A 20,457-nucleotide genomic window follows, 5' to 3' on the forward strand; every position below is an offset into this window, starting at 1 on the left:
AGGCTCGTGATCGAAATGCTTTTAAGGCCATTTCTCGTTATTTCGTTACTCGTTTTATTTAATTTAATCGCTTTAATAAATGACGATGCTTAATACTCTACTGTGGAGGCGGATACACGCGCGTAATGACGTACCGTGCCTCCCTACCTTCTCGCCCTTCGAAAACTTAATTATTAAGATAAACGTATTATTAATAATAACGATACTAAAAGTTAACAACTAAAGCTGCCTATAGTCACAAAGAATATTACGCACGACGGTTCGCATGGCGCGCACTCTTGTTTTAAATTCACAATGACTCATTAACATGCGTTACAATAATAACAAATAGGTGTCGCTTACGTTAAGAAATATTAAATGACCACCCGGTATGCAAAGAATTCACTGCTCGACGCGTGGATAAGCGCGCGAACCGTCGTGATAATCCTTTTTTTTAATTATCATCCTCTTTTTCGTAAGTTTCTTCTTCTTTCGCTTCTTTTTTTTTTTTTATACAAAGAAATAGTTATAAACAATAACGAAACGTTAAACGTTAATACTTTTCTTGGGCATCCATTCTTGAAACTGAGTAATAGCTCAAAATAATTGTATATCATCGTCAACAATAATACCTATAGTAATGTATACCGTATATCAATCAATGTGTCACATATATATTATATAATATTACAAATGTCATAATATTATACCGTACTATAATACATGTAGATGCCTTGTACCTGTGAACGGATATGCATTGTTATTGCTACAGTGTCTCGTTTCTGTAATGCATGTACGCCCACGTGGCACTGGCGAAGCTGTGTATAAATAGAAATATTTATAAATATGTGCTAAAACATTTGGTATCAAAACCATTGCAGGAAAAAAACCTTCAAAAAATTCATTTCAAATTCCCTCACGGTATAGTAGTCTCGTAGAGCAATTGTATATTGTATAGTTAATCATTCAAATAGTAATAAAGTATATTAGTCAATACAAGCTACCATCGTATCGTAATAGAAAACGAAGAAAAATTTTTCAAATCTACATATACATTATCTCCCCTCATACTCACTCGTACTTCTCATACTTATCATACTCACCCCTCGTCATACATAGATTTACCCCCCAAACCCCCTTAATTATTCATTTCTCTCTCTCTCTCTCTCTCTCTCTCTCTCTCTCTGTTTCCCATTCAATTTTCACGATTCAAATTCGCACTACGATCGCTTTTACTCCTTCACGTTACCCCGTCATTCTCGATCGAGTTTCTCTCTTTCATTTCTAAACGCAGATACGACGAGTGAGAGAGACAAGGGACAAATGGCGAATTTATCAATCGTCTCTCGAAGGAGACGCGCAAAAGGCGGACACGCTTTTCGCATAATTTTATATAAAAAAATAGTCTATCTCGATAACAAAGAATCGCAATCCAATCGCACTGCGTGAACACGTTGCAATTTAATCACAGGATAATCCGGTTCAAAAGTTCAACCGGAGTCTTGGGCTGCGTGAGCTACCTACTCAATACCGCAGTTCCGCAATTAAAAGGAAGTCACCCCCTAAATGGACTTCCCTTCGACGTTTTTTCTGACCAACCTGATAGTATACAAATTTAAATTTCCCAAACGTATGCATATTCAGTTTCCTTTAATTTTCCCTACGTGAAAGTGCATCCCAATTCCACGTTACATACTACTCGTGCTTGTTTGTTCTTCCGTATATGTACAGGATTGTTCAACTCGGCTATGCTTTTATATGACAATACATGGTTACTGCGAGACAACCTTTGTTTTTCACGTCGACAACCTATGATTCTCGATCATATACATTCGCGTGTAAAAGTAATGATTACTGAAGAGACTAACCACCGATTTCGGCCTGCCAGTATGTTCGTCCTTATTTTACACGCATAAATCCCGATAGCACCATCTCTCTCGCACTCATGGCAGGTATAGAAAATTCGAAAAACCTCAACTTTTCATCTCATCTCAATCGACCCAGCAATACTAACTCCCGATTAATTAATTTCCAAAAATAATAACCAAATGGCAAGGTACAACGACCAAGGACAAATAACCAAGAGAAAAATAGTTATCAGATTTAAAAAAAAAAAAACACATCCAAGTCGAATGAATCCTGCACATATATCTTTCCCCTTAATTCATCACTCCCGTATATTCAAAGACACTTTTAACTACGTAGCCTAACAAAAGTGATGATATGCATATATCGATCAATTTTCTACTCCGTTCTAACTTTCTACCAACCCTGTCAATATCATCTTGATCATATTTCCTCTAGATGGAGCCACCCTCTATCACCGTGCGAAAGTAAATTTAAGAAAAAAAATATCTGCAGCACTTGAAAAAAAATTATAAACACGAACACATGGAACACTGTTAAACGGAGTAACTGTCATGACTAAACATTACGAGTCGTTTAACTAGAGCTGTACCGACAACGTGAAATTCTTAATGATCATTGACAATTAGACGCTAATTAACCGACAAGTGAATTACAAATACTGTCAAAAGTTTAGGGGGAGGAGTTACATAGCGAGGGTCAATGTAACCGGTGACATGGATGGTGATTATAATCGTAGTGACATATTTATACAATGAGAATTACAAAACACATATAAATATTGAATACGTCATAGAAAATAGAGAAATATATAATTAATGAGCTTTAGTCACGATTCTTATTCTTTACGCACTTTAATGCATTTAGATACTGAATCACTGTGTAAGTGGAGAAATCTCAACTATCCCATGATTTAGCTAAACGTTATCACCAGCGATGCTTTTCGTATATATATATATTTCTTTTCAATAAACATTAATCATACTTATGCATGTACCTCTTGTAATCGACAGTAAGAATGTGCTTAAAGGATTAAGGATCCATCGCGTAGCTGGTCTGATCTTCTTGATATCTTGCATAAGAAAAGTCTTAACGGGGATGGTTAAAGGGTCGTACATAAAGATACAGAGCTGTCAGAGTTCAGTGTCGTAGATTCTTGACGATAGATTGCGACAACGATATAAGGTGCATTGATAAAGACGATTAATAATCATTAATCAAAAATACATGAATACTTATTATCCGTTACTATGCTCTGCTATGCGCACAGTTAATGTACCTTTTTTACTATAGTAATATTACAGTACACGCACGCCCGCGCATCGCGCGTGTGTTTTACAGGCATTAGAAAAGTTTCGAGTATACAATAATATGATTGTTTTAAGAGATGATATGTCCGACGAAGCAGTATTCGTATCACAGGTGTGCCATGATTTTAATAGATTAAATCACGATTTTTCTATTAATCCTCATGGATTCGATTTCCTTCCTCTTTCGTATATAATATATCTTTTTCCTAACTCTCTCTCTTAGCCTTTCTATCTCGCGATCGTCCAGAGTGTGTCGAACGCGAGGAAACGTCATTCCTTCGGCCAACTATTGCGCGTATACACGAAATGGAATTAAAACAAACAAACGAACAAAAAAAAAAGAGGAAAAAGATTACGGGCAGCGATCTCGCACGTGTTAACGAATTACTATTGCGATTTGTTATTACAAAGAAAAGTCGCACGTTAAACGAGCGAGGCTATTGCGTAACACGGGAGAGATAAAGAAAAAAAGAAAAAAAAAATTATATCGTCACTGATATCTCATATCTAGTTTTAAAAGGAGTACTACATATTCGATTGTGTTATTATTTGGCTAAGCGGGAGCCGCGTTCCCGCCAAAATATCACGTTTCATTTTATCCTTCTATTTTTCCTTTTTCTTTTTCTTCTTTCTCTCTACTAGTCTCCACTTTATTCATTTTAAACTCTCGCTCTCACTCTGCCAATGAGACGTTAGCTTTAATCGTACCCTTATGAATTATTATATCCCTTTAATTTTTGGTCTCGGTGATTACTTAACGCCTAAATATTGTCTCGTTAGAAAACTAAATTTTACGTGAGAATGTCAGGGGAAAGGGGTGGAAGGATGGGCGGTAGAGGGGGATTTGAGGAAAAGGAGAACGAGAGAGAAAGAATTATAATAACGATAAAGGACACAGAGAGATAGGGATAGATAAGGTCACGCGACTTTTTCTGTATCCTCGTAATCATCCCCTATGAGACGGCGATCAAGCATCGCGAAACTGTATGGGAATAGCTCCGAGGAAAAAACAAGAGAGAAAAACAGGGAGGGAGCGATGGGGGGGGTCTGTTAATTAAAAAAAGACAAAGATAAGGAAAATTAAATAGATAATTAATTAAAGCTTGTCGCTTAGCCATCTAGATCTCGAGTCGGCATACGTGATTAGTAATAAATTTTAACATTTATCATCCTTTTTTGTTCTCACTGTAAACGCTTCTTTTCGCACACTATTGGTTACGTGTATTAATTAAGTTTCTTCTTTTTTTTTTTGAACATCAATTTTGTTATCTTGTTTTCTTTTCGTTTTTTTTCCTCCAAATAGGTTTTTCTATACAAACACGCACGTAACTCAGCGTACGTAGGTTCAATTATGCAACCTGCTATAAAGGGAAGGCACCCGACTGAATACGCGATTTAAAAAATTCCATTTCGCAATCTCTCCTCACGTTTATAAATTTGATAAAAAAGAACACCATGACGATTGCGGCGTCATTGCGATATTGACATACGACTATAAGGCTAAAAGGGCCTCTCGTAATGCTTCATTCGCTTCTACCGTACTGCCATCTACAACTCGAATGAATTACGTCATTGTTCGATATTAATAATCAATTGCGCAGTCATTTCCTCCAGTGTAGGTACACTCTGACGCATGGTCAGTAGACGAAAGGAGGAACCAATTTTTTTTGTTTCCTTTTCTTTCAAACTTCAATTCCCATTTACTATTTTTTATCTGCTCCTTCTTTCGATTCTTTTAATTATTATTCAATTCCTTGGTCTAGCGAGTTAACTTTAGTCGAACTTATCTAGTGGGCGACAACTGCTGTCTTAATGAATAATGCTTCTCTATTTTTCTTTCCCTTTACTTTCCTTATCGTCCTGCAAGCTCAAAAATAGATCTGATTCTATTTTACCTTATATACTCCTATTTACGATCAATCTGATGTAAGATCCTTGTAAGAACCCTGTACTGTCGTTATTGCTTTTCTCTCTTGGAACTTTGGAGCCTCAGTGAAATGAAGGCGTTCTCGTCACGCCTGTGACAATACTTTAACGAGTTGTGTGTGTATAAATATATATAATGCATGTACCAAGTAATGGATACTTGTAATATGCACGAATACGAGTGTCAGGGTAGGCGAACGCGTCACGAGACAATCGAACGGCGAAACCCTGGGCGAATAATCATCACAACCCGAGTGAGCTCGAAAAGTAAATATTCATAATAATTAGTAAGGAAGACGAAGAATAAGAGTACGAAAGGTGAAAATAAAAGGTGTATGTAAGTGTAAGGAGCTTTTTCCTAGTCGATGAGACATGGATTCGTTAAAGAATCCTTATCCACACTGTCGCTCGTGTTATATCCCTTCTTCTAGGGATACCAGAGGCGATAACAATGAACTCTAGGTAAATTGTATCTCTCTTTGTTGTATTCGCAATAAAGCGTAAGGGCCCCCTTATGGAATTTAGATGGATTTCCATTGTGGCTTATGGGGGCCCCCCCGGTGCTGTCAGGGTGGCCCGCAAGGCACCCATAACGCTTTACTTTGCTCGTCGTCTACGGCACCTTTAACTTGCGTGCATATATACGCCACGTTCACTCCAGCTGGGATAACGGCTGTAATCGAACAGGGCCCAAAATGTAATTTAACCGGTCGTCCTCTTTGGGGAAACCGGATAACCATTCCTGACTGCCGTTTCTTAAGATACAATTTTATTAGGATGGTATGACTTACCGGAAATGTACTGTCTGTATTCCGCTTCAAGCTTCAGCGCCTGTTCGTACATCTCCTTGGCTACCTTTGCACTGACTTTATCGCTGGGATATCTTGAATCCTTCACTTCCTTTATCTGCTTTGTACTTTTGAATTTTATCAGCAGGACGATAGGATAGATGCGATGTCTGTGAAGTCGTTCAATGGAGGCGATTGATATGTCCAAGATACAGTGAGAAGTCTGAGAAATTAAAGGAATATTAGATTACAGAAACGTATTATTAGTTTACTGTTTATTATGTTTTCTTTTTTACCTTTTCACAGATATCTTTTACTGCCTGTACTGTTGTACACTCGAAGTAGCTGCCTTTCTTTCGGTAGTCTACATAGAGGGAGTCTCGTAGACCTTGCTCTAACGTTGCTTGAGAACAGTGCATTGCTTCCGGTAAACACCTAACGAACTCTTCAGGAAATTCCTGTAGGAGTTTAGTCACTACGCATTCGCTGAGTGGGCCGATTATCAGCACTGGTCTCAATGCTGGATCTGGTGACGAATATAAATGAAAAATGTAATGTAAAGGGGATTGTAAAGGAATACTTTTTATGGGGAACTTTTAATTCTTACAGTCAAGCCTCTCCACACGTTGGTAACTTGCAGGAAGATTTTCTTCGTTGAGAGTTCCACTGTCACTGTACCAACCCAAATTGACACCTGTCAGTTGTGAGAGCTCCTTGCTGTCTCTACTGGAGGAACGTTGATGCTTCTTACGGCGGAAGAAGCTTCGCCGGGCACTAGTAGTTCCCCGTCTTCCAGTATCCGTCTCTAAATCGCCAAGAGATCTTCGCAGAAGGAGCTCCTCTTCGACTCTGTATAAATAAAGATGTATATCGATAGGGCATTATTTTTATAGAATTAGATGTGCTTTTAAGAATAAAAAAACTTACTTGAATTTACTAGGGATGACTCCGCACTTTTGTCGTCGTCCAGCTTGGTCCACGATCCAGGCTCTCCAATGTCCTGGCGTACCACTGAACATCGTGCTGTCCACGTAAAGGACGTCATCCTTGTTAAATCTAAGCTGAAGACTGTCACTGACTTCGCCAACACGGTCAAACATAGCTTTCACGTAGAAACTGTCACCAGGCTTGTCCCTGACTTCCTTATACCGTTCAGGCATGTGCTGTGCTATCAGCGTGACCTTGTCCGCTGGTCTAGCTAGTTCCAGAGCAGCTTGTTCAGCCGTCGCTTGACGTAGATCCACTCCGTTGTACTCCAGGATACGATCTCCTGTACGTAGACCCGCATCTTCGGCGAGGCATCCTGGTTGAACTGAATGTACGAATATCCCAACGCTGTTTCCACCGACCAGGGAGATACCCAGGTTAGCGCACTTTCTGGTCTCTATAAAGAGGTACCTGGGTTCACTAGGAGGTGGACTCTTCCCGTTTTGCTGTTGCTCCTCCTGAGTGGGACTTCTGACTGTCGCATTTTGTCGCTGCAACGTTGTCATGGCAGCCTGGTTCATCTGAGCACGGGGTAGAGTACTATTTCCAACGCGTAAAGTATCCAGGGTGGCTGAGTTCCTGATATTATCCAGAGCGGCACTATTTCTAATATCCAGGGCAGCTGATTTCCGCAGTTCGGGATTACGGATATTAATATCCAAGGAGGCGGAATTCCGAATGTCTCTCTCGCGTTCCTGAGTATTCCTGATGTCCAGGGATGCCGACGTCCTGACTTCTCGGTCCGATCTTATCACACTCAGCGTGGCTGAAGTGTCCCGTTCCGGTTCAGTAGTCTCCAAAGGTTGCGTCGTCTTCCTCGGCGCTTCTGGACTATTGCACGGTGTTGGTGAGCCACTACGACTCGCTGCTTCCTCTCCGCCAGCCTCGGACGAGCTTGAGGAACCCGAACCCTCCAGTTCATTATATTCTTTGCATGAAAAGAATGTCGAATACTTTAATTATGGTAATCAATCTCTAGAGTAAGAGGATTACAAACAGCATCAGGAGACTCTAGTGCTTGGACATAGAGAGAATAATGGATTCGCGTGATAAATGTTAATATAAATCCAACGAAGGAGAACCTTATTCATTCCCTACACGATACTCACTGTCCGGACTGTATTGCACCAGCATCGTAATAGAATTACCACACTGGCGCAGAACGTTAGCCGCAAGCTGGTAGGTGGCGCTTCTCATGTTGATGCCGCAGACCTCGAGTAGTTGATCGCCAATCTGGAGACCAACCTGGGAGGCCAAACTGTGTTCACTGACAGTGGAGACGAAGACGCCACCACTCTCGAGACAGGAAATCTGTATACCGAGTGGCTCAACAGACTTGTCTATGTGAACTCTCCTGAGTTCACCAGGTGCTGGCCTCGGCTGGGAGTAGCAATAATCCGGCATGCTGGATCTCTTGTTATTTCCTTTAACTGTTCCCGTTCCTGGACTCAGTACTTCCACATGAAAGGTCGGCATTGGACTGCCTCTCTCGGATGTCCTTTCTATACTTCCCGTCGACAGTTTCCCCACGCTGCTCTTCGAGGTCACACTTGGGTTGGACGGTATACGAAATCGCTGGTTCTCCTTTTTCCTCGGAAACGTGCCACCTTCGTAGCCGTGAGTGTAGGCAGGTACATCATATGCAGTAGCAATGGGGTGTGCTCTGGACTTGTGATAGTGCAAGTCTACAGAGGGTGTATGGAGGTGACTGAACCCTGTTTGGGGTGCAGGACTATACGGGGGTTCAAATGAATAGGACCGTGCATCAGGCAGACCGATAGATTCACCAGATTGGGCAGAGGGTAGAGAGGGTGGAGACGGATACCTTGAGGGTAGGGAGTTCTGTTGATGCGGATGGGGATGAGAGTGAGTATAGGGGGGAAATGAGAAATTACCGGCTAGCTGACGTGGTCCAGCAGCTGGTGTCGAGCCAATAGCGTAGAGTTGTGAGTGGGCCCTGTTGTGCTGCAATGTATCTACCTGGCTGTCGTTCCCGGGATACTTCTGGGTGCGCTTCTTCGTGTAGTAATCCAGATCCTTCCCAATGTTCCCTGACTTCACTGAGAAATCTATGCTTGTCTCAGACGGCGCCAGTGTCGAGCCGAGACGATTCTCGCTGGTATCAAATTCTATCATTGGCTTCTTATCTATTTGAATATCCTTAAATTGAACTGCTGGTGTGAATGACTTCTGATTAAATAACTGGCCTGACTTGCTGATATTCGGTATAGGAATTTCTACAGCCTTATAGACTGTGTGTCTGTTGCTGACATTTGCAAAGTTTGACAGCGGTATGGGATTTGAAATACGATTATAATTGAAGCTGTCATACTTTGGAGGATGATTAAGAAGTACACTCAAAGGAAGACGTTCCTTTGTTTTTCGGGGATGCAAAATTGTACCCGTGCCATTTTGTATCAATGGACCCCCTCTTGCCTTCGGCCAGGTGCCGCCATTCTTCTCCACCTTCTCACCCCGTCGTTTGCTACGTTTCAGTACGCCATTATTTGTCTTCTTGTGATAACTCTCTATTACAGAATCCAGTTCAGCAATAGCGTCCTGCTCTTGCTCAAATGTATTGGGACTAGAATTCCGGTGTCTTTTTTTCTTGTCTTCCCTATCCTTGCTGTGCCTACGTCCTCGCACTATATCGATCTTCTCACGTATGTTGTCCCAGGCGTTGCTGATACCGCTAGGCTTCTCCCCGCTCGTCGATTTAGACACCTTATAGACGCTCCGATCACCGAAGTTCGATGTGATGTATCGCCGGTCGTAGTCATCTGATTGTGTCGTCTTCAGCATCATCCGTTCCTGTTCCGTCTGCGAGCAACTGTTCACCATCTTCTGTTTCTCTGGATTAAAGTTACTGTCCATGGAGATGGCTTCAGTGTTCGCCGACGGCAAAGGTATTCCCTTCAGGGTGGTAATTGTCAAAACATCCGTAGAGTTGTCATTTAGAATCGTCATGGCTTCGTGAGCAGAATTAATACCGTCCATCGGTTTGCTGTTGATCTAAAGAAAACATTTTTCTGTGTACGGCGCTTCAAGCCGATCATAAGCAAGCAGCTTAGGACTAAATTGTGTTCAGGCGATAAAAAATATATTCAAAAGCACTCACGTTTAAAACCCTATCTCCTACGGCAAGATTTCCTTCCTTGGCGGCTAAACTTCCTGGTGAAATCTTGGATATATAAATTCCAAGCTCCAGTGCGATGCCATGGGGAACGGAGCTCACTGGAATCTGAGTAGTCCTCAAAGATCTTCTGCTCAAACGTCTTCTTCTGACAGTCAAAGTGGCAGGACTGATAGTACTAGCTCGCAGCGTCTCCAAGAGCATCCTCGTAGACACAGAAGTACAGTCAACATTATTCACCCTTATAATACAGTCATTAACCCTGAGCTTGCCGTCAACAACACTGCCTTGTGTCACCTGAGCAACGTAGACTCCAGTATCGTTAGGATACTGAGGATCGTCCCTACCACCGACTAGAACGAAACCAAGATCCCGATCCGTATCCAAACATAATCTAGTAAGATCCAGGTGTATTGTGATTACATCCCATTCAGTAACCTCTGTATCAATAGCAGAATCATGACTGTGCGACAAACCCTGGCCGTATTGACTTGACCTCAGGGCATGATCACCAGACTCGATCTTTTCCTTGAGATCTTTGAGCTCCTTCGATGCTTCGTTTCGTTGCTTCTTTATATCATCAGAGTCCCTTAAGGCGCCAGCAAGATCGGATACGGCACGATCACGTTCCTTCCGCAAACGATCGCAAAGGGTGCGGATACTCTCGCGCTCTAAAACAATCTTGTCGCGTTCGCTGAAGGCCCAGTCTCTCCTACGCTTAGATACCTCAGCTTCCTGAATAGCCTCCTCGAGTTCCGCTTGTAGCGTGTCCACGGATTTACGCAATTTGTCTAGCTCCAGATTAGCCTGGTCGAGATTGTCCATTCGCTCCTTTTCTCGCTTCGCATAGTCCCTCGTATTCGTTTCGCGCTCTGCCTCTTTGCTGGAATTGTCACGTTCTCTGTTATACGAGTGTAACTCCAGGCGATTCTTGTAATCCCTGCTGGAACCTTCGGAATAGTCGCCGAACTTCTGACGCAAGTCGTTGCACTCCTTGAGAGCCTCATCACGATCATGCAGCGCTGACGAGATTTCACGTCTCAAAGTTTCTATCTGATATGAGAGAGTCTTTTTCTGTAACAATGATACACAGTTTCAGCGCATTAGAGGAACGTGGAATATAAGATAGAAATATACAGGGATACTAACCTCCTCGACAAACTGTTTATTCTGATTTTCCAGATGCGTGATTTTAGCGTAAGCTTGGGTCAGGTCGTCTCCTAGTTTTTCCATTTCCTTATGCACCGTGTCCCTCTCGCCCATAATTAAACTGTACTCCTGCAGAGCGGCGTTCCTCTCCTCAGTCAGTCGTTTCATGTCTTTGCTAGCCTTCATACGCAACACCATTGCCTGGTTTATCTCCTTGACAGCTTCCTCATGCTGTTGTTGTACCTTGGCAAGTGCTTCACGATACTCATTACGTTCACGCAGTGCTATATCCCATTGTCTGATGGCAGCTGTACATTGCTGCTTCAATCCATTCCTTTCGCGAACAGCGCTATTACGTTCCTGGGCCACTTCATCGCACTGTTTCTTTAATCTAGCAGCTTCCTCTTGTGCTAATTCCAACTAAATTCAAACAAGAATCCCAATAAAAACACTATCACCATTCAACACTCATAGAGCCTACCTTGTTCACCGCTGAGGAATGCGATGATATAAGATCGTCGTATCGTTTCCTTAGAGAATCGTACTCGTCCTTAATGGCTTCGTACTTCCTCAATGCAGAAAGGTAATGCTGGTTCATTGCATCTGCATTACTAGCATCGGACACAAGAACCTCTTGATTCTGACACCTTAACTCAGTTACCTCCTTCTGCAGGGCCTGCACCTCGCGGTCGAGCCTCTGCTTGTCGTTTGCCAGGTCTGAGTACTTCCCGCGCAATGCGGCACTTTCTTGGGAGGTTGCCTCCAGCTGATTCATGACTGCTATGTGTTGTCCCCGATAGTACTCCAACTCCTTCATAGTATGCTCACACCTGGGAATCCGTAAAACGAACAATCAAATATTAAATTAATAATAGAGGGTGAATGCTTGCTGAAACTTTTGGTAAATCATGCATGTACATTTGTCCTATGCAAGACAGTCTAGTGCAGGTAGTATTATATGACAAAAGAGCATGTCCTCTGGACCGTGATAAAGCAAAACAAAAAGGAAAACTACACAAACCGTCGAATTGTGTCGGAGTGCTTATGTCTAAGTAGCTGCAGTTGATGCATCGCCTGGTCGCATTGTGCCTGCAAACCTTCGTAGTCGCTACGGCACTCAGGACCCCCAACAGGACTTCCAACACTGCCATAGCCTCCACTATCTCGTTCTGAGCACCGCAATGAAAAGGCAATCCCAACGGCACACATCGCAAAACAGTGAGAGAAATGCAATAAAAATATGAAATCCAAGCAACTGCACTCCAGTAATTATATAGGGTAGAGCGAAGACAAATGATATTTTATGATTTTCTCTAGGAGTCTAAGATTCATGGTATATTCTTATGGAAAACTTGAGGATTGATATTTCTAATACATAGTGAAACCAAAAAAAAAAGAAAAATTGGAGAAAAAAATAGTTCAGTAACATCAAACCATTCCTTCATTCTCATTGTGCATGAAATGAATTAAAATTCTTGCAAAACGTAGATCCGTATATGGCAAGCAATATAATAAATTGATTGGCATAAATTAATTACTCACCCATATTGAGTGCCCCATCTAAAATGAAATTATTTAGAGTGAGCACGGCTTATTTTAATTCATTTGAGAATGGTTGGTGAATTTAATGAAGTTTCTTAATAACCATACATTTCAGGCAATGGTTCGTTAAACTAGCTGGAGCAATGCATTCGGTTTCTTTGCTAGCTTTCACCAGGAAAGAAATCGCGCGTCACGCATGTAAGCTTTGTTGTTCATGGTTTGTTTACCCGCAATTACGAAATTGATCAATTTAACAATGCTAAAAAACTTTTGACACAGTTGTATACATTGGTTAAGAATGAAAGTACAACTATATTGGGCATAAATTAAATTAAACAAAAAACAAAATAGTAAAGAATCGAAATTGAATATTGAATTGTTGCTATACATTTAAAAATTACTCACCACTACTTCCAGCACTGTCCAAGGAAGACGCACCAGAAGCCATAATATCGAGCTCCAATAATCTTAGCACAAAATTTTCCCCAAAGAGGTATTCTCTTGATTCAGCCTATAACAGAAAAGTTGTTACTGCACCACCATTAATTAATTACCAATATAATCAATAATCATCATCCAGTATCAACCCCAGCTTTTGAGTATCAGTCTGTCCATCCGATCACTGTAAAGCATAACGAAGCATGAAGGTCTACTGTCTATTCACAGTAATGGTCGACTATAGGTGTGCTATAATAAGTATCTAACGAGGTCAGACAAGAGGGACATGAAATCCATGAAAATCCATGATTTTCCACAAAAACCATAAATGCAAAGTATAGTGGAAGGGCGTATGTTTTTCGAATGGTCATAGCGAGCCAATCTACGTTTTGATGATGTGTCTGATGTAGACCGTCTATTTGTCACTTGCCGATCAGGATAATTCTTCAAATAGTATCAGACTGAGTATTACGATCGTCTCAAAGCGTCGCGACGTCCATCGTATAATCTTCATAGTAAACTATCCCATAACAGCGAATAAAAATGGACCAACCAGCCCCAAATGATGATGATTCCTATGGTACTTGCCAAGGAGCCTCTTTACCTTCTTCGGCGGCACGTAACCAGCACTTTTTTCTCACTAGCGCGCAACTCACATCGTCAGGACGTCCTGTTACTGTCATACCTAGCTGCACCGACCACTTATTATTTGACAACAATCAATAGCTCACCTGCTGCACCAATAAGCCTGACAATTAGCCATTTTCATTCGCTACTACAGTCCGATTCACATTGCTGGCAATAAACATGCTTGAGACTGGTTTATAAATGAGCGACGTAGCGCTGCTCGCGACGGATCGGTTAGTTCTCCTGAACGCCAATTGGTGGAGGAGCCACTGAATGAAACTCGCAAACGCAAACTCGCTATGGACATATGGCAAGGCGAAATTCGTTTTATTACATTTTGAACCTTCTCGAATGGACTGGAATCATTGTAGAATCAAGACAAAGGTTTTTACAGTTGTATAGCAAAAAAGACATCGAGAGACAATTGACCTTTCCCATAAAAAAAACATTAAATGGTGGATCATTCTTACCGTCCTTTAGATTCCGCATACATAATTTAGTTGTACTTGAGAAAACTCCTGTCAGGCCAATGACGTAATAGTGTTGTACATCATCTCTATTTGAAGCTAAACTGTAAATGCGATAGAATTCAATATTTATTGAGCTAACCAGATATTGATACCGATCCATTGCGCTTGCGCACAAATACTACCAACAGGAAACTCTCCAAGCTCGATTTCACAAACACGATTTATTGTTTAAACTCCGTTTATCTTGAAATACAAATGTCTGATTGCCTGATAACGGAGTTAACCGAGTTTAAACAATACATCGTGATTATGGAACCGGACACCAAAGAAACTTTTTATTTTAACCGTCTGGTTAGTAGGGTTTCTTTGTTCTAAGCTTCACTATAGCAACTGCCTCACGGAAATACTTCCTAATAATTATATTTTTCGTCCGTACTAGACACAGTTTCTCTATACAAAAATGTGTATGTATGAAAGAGCCGGAACCGGAAGGAAACATCCTTTGAAAAATCCTTTTACCATGATTTCTCCCGTTTGTCCATTACAGAAGACATTTCAAGGTATACCGAAAACGTTAATAAAAACAACCACTGTTATAAGTTTTTTTAATCATAGTTATTATTATCGTTAATATCCATATAATTATCAATAACTACAGTAAAACACAAAACAAAAAGGTAAATAAGGAAAGGGATGGGTCGGGGACGTTGGATGGGTTTAGGGTGAAGGGGTCTGTGTGTGATATCTGTACATTCTCCTTATTGTGAGTAACATAAACTCTTGTATATCAGTATAGCCTAGGATAGGAAGAAACTAAATCAGTAATATTCACAGATATTTTACAAGATAGTGTAAGACGCAATGGGCGCGTGCGACGAGCGACATTTTTTTACTTCCATCCTCTTGGTGCCCTAAACAAAAGGAAGAAAAAGAAAGACCAAGGAACAATTACACCTTGGAGTCAAGTATATAAAAGAAAAAGGTAAAACAATGGATATTTGAGAATTATTGTAAAACAATACGCAATTTAAATGAAATCTTAAAAAAAAAAAGAAAATTCAAGAGCGATCGCGCAACGCCCACGCCCACGTAACGCCCACGTTCATACTTATACCGTATTCGCAATATATGTTTTCCTTTTTTTTCTCATCTCTGCTATGTCCTCGTACGCTCTCTCTCTCTCTCTCTCTCTTTTTCTCCATTTATCTGTTTTGTTGCTTGTTTATACCTCTACACTGTACATATGCACAACGCATCTTTTACACTGTACACGCATACGCTCCCACAAGTAATCCGCGCTATCTTACTATATATTTAAGTTATTTCCCCATTTTATTTTATGCCATCATTTTTCATTCCAACCTATCCTTCTTAGGGATGGAACAGAAAGAGTCGTACCATTATTTTTCACATAGGAGCAAGATAAGGTTTTGTTACTAAATTGGCCGGAAGTCTTTGCGAGTTGTTATCGTGATTATCATTAATATTATTATTACTCTTATCGGTTCTCCCCGTCCACTTCTTATTCCTCTTATTATTCCATGTACCAACAACCATAACAAGAAGGCGGAATAGGCATATAATACGTACATATACGCCTCGTTTTTGATACATGAATCGCTGCCAAATGTAGTACCTTATACGGTAATATTTTATTAGTACCAATTGTCACCGTTACTTTATTTTTTTTTTGTTAATCTTTTCATATCTTTCCTACCTACGTAATCGATTCATGTGTGGCCCATTGAAAACGGAATTAGATCTCTTTTACAGGTCAGGCGTATCAGCAATGAAACTGCAAAGCGACTCTCTCCTCTCCTCACCAAAACGAAAAACGCTTTTCTTTCTACTTCGTATTTCGTCTTCTCGTGCAAGATATCGTCGTTCCTGATCCCATGAAGAAATCGGTATTGATCTCCCTTCGTCATCGTGTCGAGCCTTCGAAGATTTCATCAGTCCGCGTTGAAGGACAATCGGTCGAGTACATGTTTTTTTCATTCTCAGAACGATCCACCGTATTAGTTTTGTCACCGAGACGAAGAGAAGAGGAGAAATTCGAAAAAGAAGAATAAGAGCAAATATAAAGAAACAGAAGCCAAAGATAAGATTTCAATCGCAAACGCAAAGCCGCAGGCTCGTTTCTAATTGAAAGTAAAAGAAAAAGAGAAAAGAAAAAAAATAAGATAACAAAAATCAAGTCCCAAAAGTACATTCCGCCCATCCCTAGTTATTTCTACATGACTGTTTTCCTTCGATTTTTTTTTCCATCTCTCGTCGTTTACTCTCTAGAGGCGTGCGCCCCTACGCGCAGCAGCATAATATTGTAAATAGGTAATTACTTATGTTTTACTTTTATTCTTTTCAGGGCTTTGTGTGATATAGTGTAACTTCATCTGTTTTTTTTTCTCTTTCTCTATACACTTAAGCGCATTATTATCTTGGACACAATTCTAAAAAGAGTCTATTTTAACGCGGTCCTCTTATCGAGGCTGTCGTTGGGACGCGTGGCTCGCGACGCGTCTCTCTCTCTCTCTCTCCCTCTCTATCTCACACTCATTCACTCACTCACTCACTCTTTCTCTCAGCGTGTTATGTGTCTCCGTGTTGAGTGCATTATAATCGTATTTCTTTGTACCGTGTAAGTTACGACTGCGTCCTGTAGATGGGTGTAAGAGAGAGTATATATATACGTATGTCTGTCTGTCAGTGTCAATTCCGTCAGTCTCAACTGTCAATGCATCAACGTGCATATATTTTACAGAAAAAGTCAGTGTCAGGAATCAAGGATGGAAGTGTCAATCGTTATGGGGCAGCGTCAATGGTCAATGAGATCGATCATACTCGAAAGCGGTATGACATTCTTTAAGCCCCGTTAACGTGCAGGTCGGTACATTCTAGCTAGCCCGTGTAATAACTTTTAATAATAATTAATAGCGGATAATAATATTAATTAATAATAATAAATGAATAGTAATTAATATTACAAATCTTTTATAATGTACATAACGCTAGGCATAATAATATGTTACATCCTGCTAGGGGAATTTTATGATACACTAGGGATAATCGCTACATTACTCCGGGGGTTGTTCGAGGAGCGGGGTAGGGGAGGCATAGTCCTTAGCATCAATTCTTCGTCTAGGGAACTTCTAGATTAAATTTACTTTCTAGTTTGACAGGAGCAGCGGCGGTGGCGGCAGCTTTTTAAACGGCGGCAGCGACGACGGCGACAATTTATATTTTTTTTTTCTTTCCTTTACCATTTTTACTTTATCGACAGTGAACAACGACGAGGACGGCGGCGATGGTGACGTCGTCGTCGTTATCAACTTGTCGTTACGGTAGTAATAGTAGCAGATATAATAATATTAATAATAATAATAATAATGATGATGATAATAGTAGAAGTAATATAGTACATAGGTATTTATATAGAGCAATATTATACAAAAACACATCACATATCGCGCGGACCAGAAACAGGTCTTAATGTTGTTTTTTTTCCTTTTATGCAGATATCGTTAAATAATTAAAATCACAGTAGTTATGCCCTCGCTGGCTCACTTAATTTACAATATTAAAGTCTAGGCTTACAAAGTAGCTTCGCGTATAGGTAGAATTTACTTCCATACTTTTTATCGCTTTCTTTCCTTTAATCTCTCTCGCTTGTAAATCTGGTATCTTTCTTTCTCTCACTTTCTATATATATATGTTTATATATGTATATCTATATACATATATATACACATATACGATTTCTTTACGTTTATCCCTCGCGTCATGTCAATGAATAATGTAAGTGTCTAACGGTGTTCTTACTAATCAGTTTTATCAGTTGTAAAATCCCGATGTCGCATTTACTCGGGATGGAGACGAGTGCTGGACGCGCCTGTCGTTATCCTGTTAGTGTCCTCTCTTGTGCCCCTTTCTCAATCACTTTCTTTTATTTTTTGCTCTTTAGTTGAATGTTCGTCGATGGCTTCGTGGAGCAATGGGGTACATTCCTGACTCACTTGTCGGAGAGACCAAGAGTGAAGTCGGTCGCCCCCCACAAACTGTGTCAGTGGATTTGGCTTAATAGCAACTACAAGTGGAGTTTATATTAATGCCAAATGTTTTAACGGAAGAGGTACGCATATGGATATACTCGTTATGCTAACCTCTTCCGTACAGAAACCCCATCGCTCCATTTAGGCCTACAGTCTGACGTAGATCCAGTGCACGCGGTAACTTAATGGTTCTCAATTTGATTGTCAAACAAGGGTGGACAACGAGAGGGTATTCCTGACTGTTGTCATCGAGGACGATTCGTTGACTCCTCCCCATAGGTTTGTCTGTATTTCATCTGGTTTAACGTTTCTGGTTATTTCTCCGTGACACAGGATACTCTGGGCTTCATGCCGCGTAAAAAGCATCCAGCTGCCAGGACGGGAAAGACACTCGGTCGTTCTCGTTAACGTGGTGATTGTAGCAGAGCGAAATCCAAAGGACCAACTGGTCTCAGACGGTGGCGATTACGATGAGCAGGTGGGCGATCTCGGCGACCCGATGCAGAAGGTCTGGTGCGATCCGGGCGAGACTCTCGTTTGCAAAGTCACACGAAGGGAATATGTGCACCACGTAGGCAGGCTAGGAGTATTATACAAAATATATGTTATATAGAAATAAGAGTGGTATATGTGGTATATGTTCTGGAAATATATTATGATGTTTTTCGTGTGCGTGCCTGTTTTGAAGGCTCACCTGTTGAGAACCTGGTGCTGCGATGTTCACGATTCCTGCCGCTTGCTTCTGCTGCAGATAGGTTATGAATCCGGTCTGGAGATTTTTACTTTGCTGGAGTACGTCCATGTGATCTCGTCCACAGGGAAGAGCCAGTAGCATGCAATGTTCGTTATCGGTCTAAGAAAAAGAAAATTAGAGAATAAAGAATACTTGTGAAGATTACACGTTAAATAGATAGTAAATATATAGTTATAGGCATACCTGCATCTTCCTGGCAACTCCTTCGACTTGGGTCTGCTCCAATCTCATCCTCTGGGCTATTCTAAGCGGTGGAGTGGATCCGTCGCTATTGCAAGGTAGACTGTCCCTGGCTACGTTGGGATTACCAAAGACAAAGTGCATCTGTACAGCAGCCTGGTCGTTCTTAAGTGCCAGAAGACCTTGCCACATGACGGGATAGCGTTGCAGAAGCATCAGCAGGGAATCTGCCTGTGGTGGAACCTGGGCCGCGTGAGGTGGAGTGGCGACCTGGTGCTTTCTGGGTCTGTCAGGTGTGATAGCTCTGTCTGTAGGTGCTTCACTAGCTGCCATTGGATACTGAGATCTGATATGAGCTGGTGGTGGTTCATAGTATCCACCTCGAGCTCCCACGGCAACTCCAGTAAGAGCCACGTTGTTCCCGGTGTACTGAGGAGGTAAACGTGCATTCCCATGAAGCATGTAAACTTGGGCTACTTGTGGACTGTCCGTAGTGCGATCCTGAGGTGTTCTAGTGGTGCGTCTCAATTCCAGCGGTGGACTATGACTTTCATCGCCACCAGCCTCCAACTTGGGATCCAAAGGTAGATGCGGAGATCTAGTTCCAGGCACATGATATGCTATTCTCGGCGGCGCAGTGAGTGCTTCCTGTTGAGCACGTAGGTATTGATACTGCTGAATCATCTGAGGATGCATATAGTGAGGTGGTAGTTCACCACGTGCCAACCCGCCATAATGATTAACCACGTCGCTCTGGAAAATATAATTAATTATTATGTAAAGCGGTGTTTATTGTATAAGTTTGGATAATTGAAGTATTGACAACACATTTTGATAGTTCATTAGCAAAGCTTGAATGTAAGTACCTGAGGAGCATTAGCATGAAGATGGGCAGGTGGGGGCAGAGGAGGACTCTGGGAACGATGAGGAGGTACCAGTCCATATTGACCTCCTGGTGATGGAGCTGCACCCGCACCATGCTACCAAAACCAAGCAAAGTTAGTTTTTCAGCACAATAAAACAAGGGAGATATAAGATGATTCAATTTCACATATTTTATAAAATATATTACTACAATAACATTTCGTTAAAAATACCATCATAGCATGCTCGTAATTCTAACATTATCCTTACCAGTGAAGCTTCATATGCTGCTATGGATACTGCGCGACTCTGAGGACTCGCAGTAGGCACCATTATGCATCCTGACATGGAAACTTCTACCTTCGGAGGTTCCATTGTACCGGTAACCTAAAAGA

General features: G+C 41.3%; 2 protein-coding genes across 16 annotated transcripts in view; both read right to left on the bottom strand.

Moving 5' to 3' along the window:
- Positions 1 to 466: 466 nt before the first annotated feature.
- On the bottom strand, positions 467 to 14,296 carry LOC107269719 (disks large homolog 5). 12 transcript variants are annotated; one of them, XM_015743873.2, is made up of 13 exons: positions 14,216 to 14,296; positions 13,086 to 13,191; positions 12,681 to 12,698; positions 12,160 to 12,307; positions 11,620 to 11,968; positions 11,139 to 11,558; positions 9,975 to 11,063; positions 7,966 to 9,868; positions 6,797 to 7,784; positions 6,477 to 6,718; positions 6,166 to 6,395; positions 5,873 to 6,092; positions 467 to 5,754 (listed from the first exon to the last, which is right to left on the bottom strand). In XM_015743873.2, the coding sequence occupies exons 2-13, from the start codon at positions 13,126 to 13,128 to the stop codon at positions 5,648 to 5,650; spliced, it is 5,757 nt and encodes a 1,918-aa protein (XP_015599359.1). In that variant the 5' UTR covers positions 13,129 to 13,191; positions 14,216 to 14,296; the 3' UTR covers positions 467 to 5,647. The 12 variants fall into 12 exon arrangements, with proteins under 12 accessions (XP_015599359.1, XP_024942820.1, XP_024942824.1 ...); XM_025087052.1 differs by lacking the exon at positions 14,216 to 14,296 and adding an exon at positions 13,850 to 13,983 and having other exon boundaries at positions 9,975 to 11,057; XM_025087056.1 differs by lacking the exon at positions 14,216 to 14,296 and adding an exon at positions 13,850 to 13,983 and having other exon boundaries at positions 8,752 to 9,868.
- Positions 14,297 to 15,404: 1,108 nt separating this feature from the next.
- Positions 15,405 to 20,457, bottom strand: part of LOC107269684 (protein split ends) — a 49,059-nt gene continuing 44,006 nt past the window's right edge. For 2 of the 4 annotated variants that reach the window (XM_025087022.1, XM_025087021.1), the window contains exons 7-11: positions 20,333 to 20,449; positions 20,065 to 20,178; positions 19,202 to 19,951; positions 18,942 to 19,117; positions 15,405 to 18,844 (exon numbers count right to left, since the gene is read on the bottom strand). In XM_025087022.1, the coding sequence (XP_024942790.1) occupies positions 18,730 to 18,844; positions 18,942 to 19,117; positions 19,202 to 19,951; positions 20,065 to 20,178; positions 20,333 to 20,449 (1,272 nt within the window). In that variant the 3' untranslated portion in view covers positions 15,405 to 18,729. The remainder of the gene's footprint in view (positions 18,845 to 18,941; positions 19,118 to 19,201; positions 19,952 to 20,064; positions 20,179 to 20,332; positions 20,450 to 20,457) is intronic. The other 2 variants (XM_015743817.2, XM_025087023.1) reach the window with 2 other exon arrangements.

The sequence above is a fragment of the Cephus cinctus genome, unplaced genomic scaffold (assembly GCF_000341935.2).
Source record: "Cephus cinctus unplaced genomic scaffold, Ccin1 Ccin1_scaffold0689, whole genome shotgun sequence".
Lineage (NCBI taxonomy): Eukaryota > Metazoa > Arthropoda > Insecta > Hymenoptera > Cephidae > Cephus > Cephus cinctus.